The following is an 11,544-nucleotide window of genomic DNA, read 5'->3' as shown; positions in this document are numbered from 1 at the left end:
ACAAGGATTTCTCAAAAGCACATCAAATGCAACCTGTTAAATGAAGTACCTGCTATTCTCCACCAAACTACTTTCCCCTCTGGGGACATGGCATTCCTACTTTCTCTGTCCTCCAAGCTGAAACTGTGTGTCTGCTTCCCTTTTGCCCACACTTTCACAGTAAACTATTCACTGGTAACTGCCCTGCCTGTCAGTGTACGGTTTGAATCCTTTGCATACTACGTAATCCTACGATCCGGTTTGTGGCCTACATCAAATACCGACTGAGCACTTGCTAAGTGCTAGTCTGGACAAGAGATGACTGACAGTCACTGCCTCCTCAGAGGTCACAGCTTAACGGGGAGAGGGCCACATAAGATACCACGTTACATGGAAATGCACAAGGACAACACCTCCAAGGAGAAGCTGCAAATGCGAGAAGGGACTCGCAGCACAGTACCTGAACTTCTCTCTACTACCGTCACCTTCTATCATGCATTGTTGCGCTTTAATTGGTGCATTACTCGGTTCGGCGGTATTGTAGGCAACTGCAAGGAATCCGGAGACTGGGTAAGTGTGCAGCTGGGGGAGCAGCAGGTCATTCCCCCTCCTGCCGCGCCGCGCAGAGCCCACTGATGGCCGCGGGTGCAGCAGGCGGCAAGTCTGCAGAAAGAGGACTCAAGGAGGGCAGAGGTGGTCAGAACGCACTTCACACTCAGCCCAGCAGCAGGCAGCGGTTGGGCGCTAGAGGGTCTCCTTCATCAGGACACCCTCTGGCGGACAGGGCCCGTTTCCGTGCCCCCACCCAAGCTACGTCGCTCGAACGCTCACCTATGCTGCGCTCTGAGGACCCCCAAACAGCGGTGCGTCCGCCCAGGGCTGCGCAGCGGCCTCTCCCTGTCCGCTGCTTCTGTCTGAGCTCTCGCGACGCTCACTGGGTCTCCGAGCCGCCGGGCCACTCGACCCCCTCCGGTAGTGGCTGAAGCCGGGCGGAGGGGCGACCGGCGAAACACGTACTCACAAGCGAAGATACCCCGACATGCGCTGAGCAGCGCACGAGTGACGCCGCGAGGCCATAGCCTGCCTGCTTCGTCGCCCCGCAAAGATTTGTGAGGCGCGGAACTTGCCGCTGCCGGGTATCCCTACATCCTACTGACTAGCCTATTGTGTTTGAGCCCGGCTTTGACGTCAGACCCCAAAGCTCAGTAAGTGGCAGCGGTGGGTGGAGCCTGTGGCGACTGGGGAGCAGCGCGCGTTTGCACAGCGCGTGTCCCGGGCTGCACGCAAGAACGACACCTTCCTCCGAGGCAAGCGGGGGGGGGAAGAGTACAGGTCCCCAGGGGGCGGGGTTTGCAGCACCTGAGTTCGCCATGGCTACCGAGCCCGAGACCCCTGAGACCGCCTTGGCTGCGGAGCCCGCGGTGCCCTCGCTTCTGGATCGTTACTTCACTAGCTGGTACGAAGCGGGTAAGTGGAGAATGATGTCAGTCTCCTCTGGGACCAATTTGTCTGACAGTATAGGAACTATGATGACAGATCATAAGCCACAAGCGCCCTCCCCAGCGCTTCCTCCCCACATCAGAAGGAACTTGATCTCTCTGTTCCCCTGTAGGCCAAGAGAATGGCATTTGCAAAGACTTGGAAAACAGCAGGGTGCATGCTGGGTAGGGCGAGCGCAGTGCGAGTTCACGAGGGTGGGTTGCTTGCTGGAAGATGGTAGACTAAGGTGAGATCCCCGAGGGAGGCAGGAGCTGGATTGCAATCTCCATGAGTGCCTAAAGGGATTTGAGGGGCTCCGTCCTCCAAGAAGATGCGATACATAAACTGATTTAAATGGTAGCGGTCTAAACTAAGGTAGAGGCATAGGGATGGAGAGAAGAGGGTGGGTTAGAGTAGAGGCATTTAGAAAGCAGCATCTAACAGTTTTACTTAAAGGAAGTCGCTGGTATTACACATTTGCCACTTAGAAGTAGGTATCCTGTTGTACAGCTTTGTGTGCCCAGCAAATATCAGTGATGAGAGCATCGTTGGGGAACCTCCTCTAACCCAACTTCCTCCTGTTCATTTAGGGATAATAGGTGTACTCATGTTTTACAATATTGAAATATTTTACAATAGCATACGTTTTATTAGCCAGACTTAGTGTAACCAACCGTCCGGTTTACCCTGGATTGAGGTGTTTTCCAGAATTCATTACTTTCAGAGCTAAGATCAGGACAGTCCTGGGCCAACCAGGATGAGTTCATCCCTCTAAAATAGAACAACAAAACATGCTACTAAATTAAATAAAGAATACATTACTAATCACTTTTTTCTATTAGAAATAATGATTGTACTCATTTTAAAGTGAGGATTAAAAAAGGTGGAGCAAAGAGTTAATCATCATTTTAACATTGAATGAATGATTCCATCTGGACCAGATATTTTAAATACTTTATGGCAAGCCTTTAGATATATCTTTTTGAGTAATGAAGGGATACCAGTGATGTATGTGTCCAGCCTTCATAATTAACTACCTCTATGAACCAAAGAAAGCACTAGACAGTGGTAGTAAATATTGACTGAACAGCCATCAGACTCATTCATTTCTTCTAGATGTCAAAGGAAAACCCTGTGAGGACCACTGTATACTACAACACTCTAACCGGTAAGCAAATTGGGAAATTTAAATTATCAAAAAAAATATTTTTTCTGGCATTGTAGCCTGGTACGGTCTTGTATTGAATAAATATTCATTAAAAGATGATCTTCCACTGTACTGAGATGGTATTATTTATAGTAGGAGTTTGGTTGACAAGAATGAGTCTTTCAGTGCCTACTCTAAACAAATAAACTTGATGACCCAAACATCCAAATGGAGGTCCACACCCTCAGTCGGCTGCTACCTCAAGTAACCAGCCTGTGCCTAACCACTGAATTGCCCAAGCCCATGGAGAGGGCTAGGCTAGAAACACAGATGGTGTCCTGTACATACCAGCATGTCTTACTTTTCTCTCTTCCTCCTCAGTGCTGTCTAAACACCTCTAGTCCTCTTCCCTTTTGGGGAAGGAAATTCAGTCCCATTTTCTCCATTTTTATTACTGCAAATGTATGCTCAGCATACTTCCCTGGCAGTTAGAGATGATTTTAAGACTACTTAAACTCTAAAGAAATTCTCAGGCCAAATAAATGAGGTATTTCAGAAGGTATATTATCTGTCATATTATCTTCTGGGCCACCATCCCTATCATCTCCAGGATGAAGGATGGGGAAGCTGGGCCTTTGAAAGAACAACTCTAATACCAATATAACAAGATATTTTGTCCTTTCTAATTGTGTTAAGCCAGTATTTCGAATTCTATAAAATGTAGGTGATCAATACTTCTTTATCGTATATTTTCACATGTGAACTTAAAAGTAAAAAAAGTCCTGAGGTAGTGAAAAAAACAAATCAATCTGAGAAAATATACAGTATTTGCTTCGTATCTTTTCCCATTCCTAAATCATTGCCAATTTAATACACATCTAGCTACACCCTCTACCTCCACGTAGTGTTTAGTTATAGACAATGTTACCTCTGCCCTCTACAACTCTAGGCAGGATGGACATTTTATTGTTAAAGGAGGGTATCACACCAAGAACAACTCAATACCATACTAAACTATCCTGAGAAACCCCCTGGATAGGAAAGTTTCAGTTGGTGATTTAGGTCCTTCATTTACTGAGTTCATACTAAGAGTTTCTGCTAGTTACCCTCAGTGTTCTGGAAGACCATTGTTTATACTCCCCTTTGTAGCCCTGAGGGCCCCTAATAACCTGCCTTACGATTATTGATTTTTCCTCACTCAAGAAGCAAGTGGACTTTAAAAAGCATGGACCACTCCCAAAAGTGGGTAGTCACACTGACTAGTATTCTGAAACGAAGTACCCACAGGCAGAGGAGTGAAGCACATGCAGTAACACCTGAATGCTGTCTAATAATGTTGTGAGTGGGAAAGAGGCCATAAAGAACAGCATCTTGACCTCAGATGTTCACTGCAGTAAAAATTCCTGGGAAAAAAGAGCAACTCATCAGACATGCTTGAATCCATTTCCCATGAGCCTCCTTGTATTGGCTTGGCCAAAAAGTTCAATCAGGTTTTTCATGTTAGGGAAAAACCTGAACGAACTCTTTGGCCGACTCAGTATATATTTGTCAGTACCTCCCCAGATATATCCATACAGTGGAGTACATGAAAGTATAACCGTGCCACAACATTCAAACAGACATATGTCAAAATGTAGTATTTGCTAGCGGGTTATAGGATAATGGGTAAGTTAGTGGTATCTGCTACTTAAAACTTTTCTGTTTTCCAAATATTCCTCAAATTGCATTTTTTAAATTAGAAAAATATTCCTTCTTCAGAAAGTCTTAGTGATTGACCTAATAAAGAAGTTCCTTTCTCTATTAAGTTCTAATATAAAAATAAGGTAGGAATCTTAATTAAAGTAACTTTGTACAATATTTCTGTCATTCTCTATAATGTTCAATTTTATATTACTGCTTATTGGTAAGATTTTCCTACCCTTTTGAAATCTTTACACTTGGCTATGTGCAGCTTTCTCATGTACAGTTAAATATAAAGTGTAATAAGTTAAGATAAAATATATTATTAATATGTAACTAAACTACCTATTATCACATTTGTCTTAGTCTGCTTTTTCCCCTAGAGCCTAGGGTGGTGCCTAGCCCATAGAGGCATTTACTATATAAATATTTGAATAAATGAATGTTTTTTCTGTACTTAAGTCATTTTTATTTAAAACGCTAATTCCAGGAATATATCCTATTTTAACTCTGAGGGCTGCCTCACAATGAAAAGTGAAAATGTATGTCAATTAATTTTTTCTTCCCTTTTATTATCAGGGGGCACAGTTTCTAACAGAACTTGCACCTCTGTGTAAGATTTACTGCTCTGATGGAGAAGAATACACCATGTCTACGTGAGTTATTTTTTAACCACAATTTTGGAGAGACAAAGAAGATAATATTTTTCTTCAAAGCAATTTTTTCTTTAAATAGCTGTGTTAGAGGACAGTTGATGGAAGTGAATGAAAGCATTCTCCATAAGCCATCTATTCTTCAAGAGAAGGTAAAAGGGTTGGGGAAGTAAGATCCCATCCACATACTTTTTATCTGATTTTTTACCGTTTTGACAGTATTAAGTGTTCTATTTCCCTTGTAGCCATCCACCGAAGGCTACACTGCAGTTGTGTTGCCCAAGTTTGAAGAAAGTAAAAGCATAACAGAAGGGTTACTGACACAAAAACAGTATGAAGAAGTCGTGGTGAAATGCATCAATGCCACAACAGCTACCTCATGAGGATTAAGATTGAGTAAAAACAACAGGGCATTCTTATCCTTACCTGGCCTATGAGTCAGTGCACTAAGGAAGAACCAGAGGCTCTGAAGCGTCCTTCACTTCACACTGGGCTATCCGCAGGGAGGCCTGATCTTAAAACCTGACCTAGTTTTCCTTCTTTGTCTTGCATAACAAACCTTGATTCCATTTTGTCTTTGATCTCCCAGATCTGCCTGCCCATGTACTCACTCTGTTCTTCTTTTGCTTTTCTCTTTCTAAAAACTGGCAAGTGAGAGGCGTTTTTCTGATTAAAAACCAACAAATAAAGCACTTTGAGGAAAATTTGAAAAGACAGAAAAGTAAAAATAATTTACCCATCATCCTGTAACCCGTTAGTAAATACTTAGGTTTTGATGTAATTCTGTTTGAATATTATGTCATGGTTATTGTTTTTGCCTCCATTTTCCATCACTTTGAAGTTGAAAAACAACAACTGGCCTTTCTTACCCAGTCTCCTTCAGTGTGACATGACGCAAACGTCTGGTCCCACCCCTTTTGCCCCAACTGCCCCCCTCAGGTTGCTGGGAAGAGGCAGGGTGTAGAGTGTACCTTCTCTAAGTCTATGGGTTGGCCTTCAGGTCTGAACAATGTAGCACTGTAACACTGGCTTCTTAATGAGGGACACGTGAAAAGGCTTTGAAAGGGGCTTTGCTAACATGGAAGTATCAATATTATAATGCGGTATGAAGTAACATGTGCATTTGGGGTCACTCAGTCTCACACTCTAGTTACAGGGTACCCAGCGAAGAAGTTCCCGAGAAGTTCCTGGAATTCAAAGACACAGATGCTTTTGAACAGAACAAAAGCTTTCACATCATTTAAACAATAAACAAAAAACTATGAATTCATGGTTTAAGATTGTATACTTGTTTACATTGAATTTCAAATAAAAGGACTTCTTTTAAAATTGTTATTTTTCTTTAAGGGCTGCAACATATACACACATATAAACATTTCTGTGGTTCTTTTTTTTTGGTGGTACGCGGGCCTCTCACAGTTGTGGCCTCTCCCGTTGCACAGCACAGGCTCCCCGTGCAGACTCCGGACTCGCACTCTCTGGACGCACAGGCTCCGGACGCGCAGGCTCAGCGGCCATGGCTCAGCATCCATGGCTCATAGGCCTTGCCGCTCCGTGGCATGTGGGATGTCCCCAGACTGGAGTACGAACCCGCGTCCCCTGCATCGGCAGGCGGACTCTCAACCACTGTGCCACCTGGGAAGCCCAACATTTCTGTTTTTAAATAAGACCATTATCCTTGAGTTTAAATTCTTTTAGTTCTCCATCATCCTTTGCTGTTCAAGTCAAAAGTTATACCTTCCCCACCCCTACTTGTATTTAAATAAGAGAATATTCTCATTTGAGGTTTGTAAAATCTTTTGTCAATAAAATTTTTTAATTATCTTTGACTCACAAGGAAACTGCTTTTAACTCTAACTCTCCCCTCTGTTTACCCACTAGACATGATACAGGTAGTAACTAGAGAAACATCTACTCTGATAGTGCTGTGAGCTGAAAGTGTAAGCACAAACCAGCAAATCCCCATTTCAGGTAGCACAAATGGTCCCTTTGTAATTTAACAGAATATTTTGGTTTCAGGGAATAAAAATCATGTTTGATGATTTTTATAAAGAAATATTTTATAAAGGTCATAACCAAGCAGAGTGCATCCCATTTTCTCTCCAAGGCCTACAGTAAGTTCAAGTTTCCTTCAATGAAATATTGACTACCTAATTGGTAGCACTGTGGTTCTTCAGGATCTTGTGACTATTGACTGTGATGGCTGACCCAGATAATGATCATCAGACGAGCTTATAGAACTACTGCCATTTGGCAACTGACAAGTCCCGTTGGATTTCAAAATACATTTCAAAGCATCGGGATACAAGCCCCCCAAAACCAAGTTAACTATACTACATCATAAGGACAGAACTTATAACCAGATCCTTCAATCAAAACCCACCCCACAAAAACAAAAGCTTTAAACCCTAAAATTAAAAAGACTAAAGTCGTTTATTTAAAGAATATTCCAAAGGCACATAGGTATACTTACTCAGAAATTATTTTGAAGAGCATAGTTCAATTGTTCTCTCTCTTCTATCTTCTGTTCCATCAGTTACTACTGAGAAGTACAAAAACTGCTTCTCAAGCCAGTAAGATAGGCTTAGGATTGCAGCTAATATCCAGGGCAGCCAGGCCAGCTATGCTAGAACAAGAACTAAAACCATCTCCTAGTGAGTTCCTCCAGGATTCCGTGGAGTGAGCTCCATGACCGTGTTTTTGGGTGGGGGAGGGACATGCATCACAACAGATTTCCTGTGATCTGTGAAACCCTTACTAGAGAACAGACGTGTGCTCCTGGCATGGATGATCTGTGACAGAGGGGACAGCAGAGGCCCAGTCATACTCAGTGGACAGAGGGATTGAAGAAGAGTCCACAGGTTTAAGGAAAACCCTGCATCACCCAGACTACTGTGTCTCTTCTGCTGCAAATCAGTGTCCCAGATGATAAGCTGAAAGTTAAAAATCATAGGAAGTTAGGGTCAAATGTGCCAAAGGTGAGCATATGTTCAAAATAGCTTCTTTGGATTAAATTGTCATGAAGGCAGTAAGGATACTTGGTTTGCCTTTTAAAGAACACTATTCATGGCAATGTCCCATTTAAAATCACACTGCAATTAGAAATAGAGCAACTACCATGGCATTTATAGTTGTCAGAAAGCTTCACAATCAGTTTCATGATCAGAAAATAAAGCAAGATTTCAGGTTGTTTTCTTTACAAAATTGTTGTATTTCTGAAATATACAGGATCGTTTGCTTTCTAAAAATGTCAGCTTTGCCACATGGTGTTCCAGAGATCTGACCGCAAGAACTTCTCAAGTTTTACCATCCACAGAATCTTTATTTGTAACTGAGATCCATCGATTGTTTTCCACTTGAAGCTGGAAACAATTAAGACAATTGGTTTCTTCTTTACTCTTAAAATAAAAATTGTAAAATTAAATAGTATCTATTTTCTTCTGCATTTTCCTTTAGACTAATTTGTTAAATGTGAGTTTAAGATAGAGAAATGATCTTACCTTCTTCAGCAGTTTATAGCAAAATGAGAGAAGTGGGATGAAAATAGCCATTATGCCTCTTGTCTTTGTAATACTCTGATCAACCTATAGTGACAGAAAGCAAGCAAATCAAATTCTTAGAAGGAAGCCTTCAAAAGACTTTATCATTTATTTACTTTGAAAATGGTAAAATTTTCTTCTAAGAGATCTCAAAGGGTATGTAGATTAAGGCATCTGAGCTGACTTGGTGACCTATGGTCCCAGAACTCAGAAGCAGGGACTGTTGCCCAAGTCTCATGCCAATTTCATGGAACCCCAGGAAGGATGGATGGAAAATCAACCTGTTCTATTTCAGACGGCTTAGAGGCTTCTCAAAGTGCACCAAATAGTGGCAGTGAACCCCCTTCTCTGCAATTCCTTGCATTGTACTTTTTGGCACTCAGACTCCCTAAAACAAACAACAGAATCCCTTCAGACTGAGAGGTCTGTGCCCTAGTTAGTCAGGTGATGATGTTGGGATTTAAGGGTAGCTGCTCCGTGCTATGGTATTAATCATGTCCCCGAAGCTAATTTATTTGGTGAACCTACTGCTTCCTGGGGTCAGTTGTAACTGTAGATGATAAATGGTTCTTGCAGGCAAGGCAGGAAAAATGGAAATAAATTGTTCTTCTGTGGGTATTAACACTTTATTTGAAGAAAAAGGGGCTGGAAGCTAACCTAATAAAAAAAAAAAGAAGTGTGAAAGTTTCTCAAGTGCTTTCCTGAATGTCCTACCCTCCCTTTTACCTTTAGAAACACTTGATTCTGCAAAGGTGTCTTAGTTAGTGTCTGGAGCTGGTGGCATAGAAGAACAAGCTTGTTTATTTCCAGGAGTAGCATAAACTTATCATCATCTTTCAGCTGAAATGTAAATAAGGAAGTTATAACAACTCCAATGAAATTCCATCTTTTAAACCTTAAGTACCTTTATACGTTAATAATATACCCTTAAAGTGTATATTTACGACATCACCACCAGCACCAGGCAGGGATACGTGCATTACCTGTTTTGAGAAAACTTGCACACTTGAAGCAAGCTTCAAACCCTCCTCAGCAAAAACTGGGTAGAAAGGAAAAACATCACTAAGTTAGGTGTATGTCGTCTAGATAGTTGGTAAGAAATACACTCATGGATAATTTTCATACCAAATGTAAAAAATAAAACCTAAACATAAAAGGTCTGTCATGGAACTGCTGTGGTTTTTGTTGTATACCTGAAAACACAAGAGTTTAAATGTATTCAGAAGTTTTCCCAGACCTGGTGCAGAATCAGTCCCTGCAGTGGCTCCCCTACACCGGGACACCTCCAATTACCATGCAGGATCGCAAGACATTTGATGCTTAGCCATAAAAATTATGCCTGGGCTTTTGGATGGATCCGAAGCTCATCTCATAATATCCCCAATTATAAGAGGGTGCTGAATCTTGGAACATGGGGTCAAAAGGGTTAGATGAGGTCAAAAGCATTAGAACATTCCTACTTCCAGCTCAGCAAGATAGAATTTGTCACCTATACACATACTTCAACCAGCCATTTGAGGGAAATATTTTTTCACTATTCACCATACATTGTACAATTTAGTGAGGAGAAGAGGATGATGGAAAGAATATTGAAAAATACTTTAGAATATTCGGGATGATTATTTTTAAATGGTACACAGAATGTTTTAGGGTGAGAGATACCAGGGAAGTGAAGACTGAGCTTTAGGTGGCAGAAGCAAGAACGAAAAGAACAGGGCAAATCTGAGAGTGATTTGTGAAGAAAAATAATAGATCTTGGTAATAAATTAGATAAAACATATGAAGAAGAAAGAGGCAATAATTTCAGGGTTAACTTTGATTCCCTTTCCAACAGCCTTGCTACAATTGGATAACCTGAACTCAAGGTCAAATAGACCTTCGCATCCTTCCTTATCCTTTAAAAGGGAAAACAATGCAGGCTTCTCATTCCGGTGACTTCTCTTGTTGCGGAGCACGGGCTCTAGGCGCACGGGCTTCAGTAGTTGTGGCTCACGGGATCAGCAGTTGTGTCTCGCGGGCTCTAGAGCGCAGGCTTAGCAGTTGCGGTGCACGGGCTTAGTTGCTCCGCGGCATGTGGGAACTTCCCGGACCAGGGCTCGAACCCATGTGCCCTGCATTGGCAGGCAGATTCTTAACTGCTGCGCCACCATGGAAGCTCCTATTCCAACTTTTTAAAAAGGGAAAAACTCACTTATAGTCAACTTTACAGAAAATTCCACATGAAGTATTTTCTATAATTCTTCTGACTCTTTTGACAATCATCCTCTCAAGCTGAAATCCCTTTCCTGAAGAGGCTCAGGTGAAAGCACATGGGAATGCCAAAGGAAAATACATAAAGTTGATAAAGTGACAGAAATTTCAAATTTCAAATGCAAGAATACCCTTGGTTCTAGAGAGGCAAACAGACTAACATGAGAGTTAGGGGAAGTAAGAAAGGACTCTTGTAATCCACTTATCAATCTAAGCCTCCAGGTAAGTGAGGAGAATTAGAGCTAGGCCTATGTGGAGTTTCAGGAGACACGTAGGGCAGTAGGGTGAATTTCAGTACATGTGTCTCTCCCTGGATGCCCTAAATCATCAGTAATATGGAAGAAGAAAAGGAAAGTAACATGTACTGAGAACCTGTAACGGTCTCAACCCTATGACAGATGCTTTCTTATGTGTTATCTCATTTAATCAATATAATTCATCCAATTCAATAATGAAGAAGCCAAAAACCTTTCCTCGCATTCAGGGCATTATAAGAGATGCTCTTTTGCTGATACGATATTTGCACCTATTTGGGAAAACCTGAAACTTAATATTGCATCTAGTGACTATCAAAGCCCATTCTACTTTATCCCTATAATATTTAAGGTTTTTTTTTCCAATAAGATAACCCAAAAGCTCCAAAAATTGCTACTGCAAGTCCTCTTCTTTTCTACCACCATCTGTAGTATACATGTGTTGTGTGCACAGGTAAACATACAATTACAGTAAATCATTTAGAAAACTAGCTATTACCAACTTTTAGCCCAACACTTTTGCTACAGTATTAGCATGAAATGGAAATAAAATCTACCTCTAG

General features: G+C 41.7%; 1 protein-coding gene and 1 long non-coding RNA gene across 4 annotated transcripts in view; one reads left to right on the top strand and one right to left on the bottom strand.

Annotated features, from left to right (window-relative positions):
• The first annotated feature begins 1,349 nt into the window (after window positions 1-1,349).
• LOC112062683 (protein Abitram-like) lies at window positions 1,350-5,321 on the top strand. Its single transcript, XM_024117659.1, has 7 exons — window positions 1,350-1,446; window positions 2,575-2,626; window positions 2,762-2,869; window positions 4,514-4,565; window positions 4,865-4,941; window positions 5,021-5,090; window positions 5,184-5,321. The coding sequence occupies exons 1-7, from the start codon at window positions 1,350-1,352 to the stop codon at window positions 5,319-5,321; spliced, it is 594 nt and encodes a 197-aa protein (XP_023973427.1).
• A 940-nt stretch (window positions 5,322-6,261) lies between these two features.
• LOC112062681 (uncharacterized) overlaps window positions 6,262-11,544 on the bottom strand; it is a 14,557-nt gene continuing 9,274 nt past the window's right edge. Inside the window, exons 2-6 of one of the 3 annotated variants that reach the window (XR_008616374.1) lie at window positions 9,461-9,516; window positions 9,204-9,317; window positions 8,439-8,522; window positions 7,412-8,300; window positions 6,262-6,591 (exon numbers count right to left, since the gene is read on the bottom strand). This is a non-coding gene — a long non-coding RNA (uncharacterized lncRNA). Of the gene's footprint in view, window positions 6,592-6,963; window positions 8,301-8,438; window positions 8,523-9,203; window positions 9,318-9,460; window positions 9,517-11,544 lie in introns of those variants that run through there. The other 2 variants (XR_008616375.1, XR_002890859.3) reach the window with 2 other exon arrangements.

This window comes from Physeter macrocephalus, chromosome 21 (genome assembly GCF_002837175.3).
Source record: "Physeter macrocephalus isolate SW-GA chromosome 21, ASM283717v5, whole genome shotgun sequence".
Taxonomy (NCBI): domain Eukaryota; kingdom Metazoa; phylum Chordata; class Mammalia; order Artiodactyla; family Physeteridae; genus Physeter; species Physeter macrocephalus.
The sequence above is the reverse complement of the archived record's forward strand: the minus strand, read 5'-3'. Positions and strand labels throughout refer to the sequence as shown.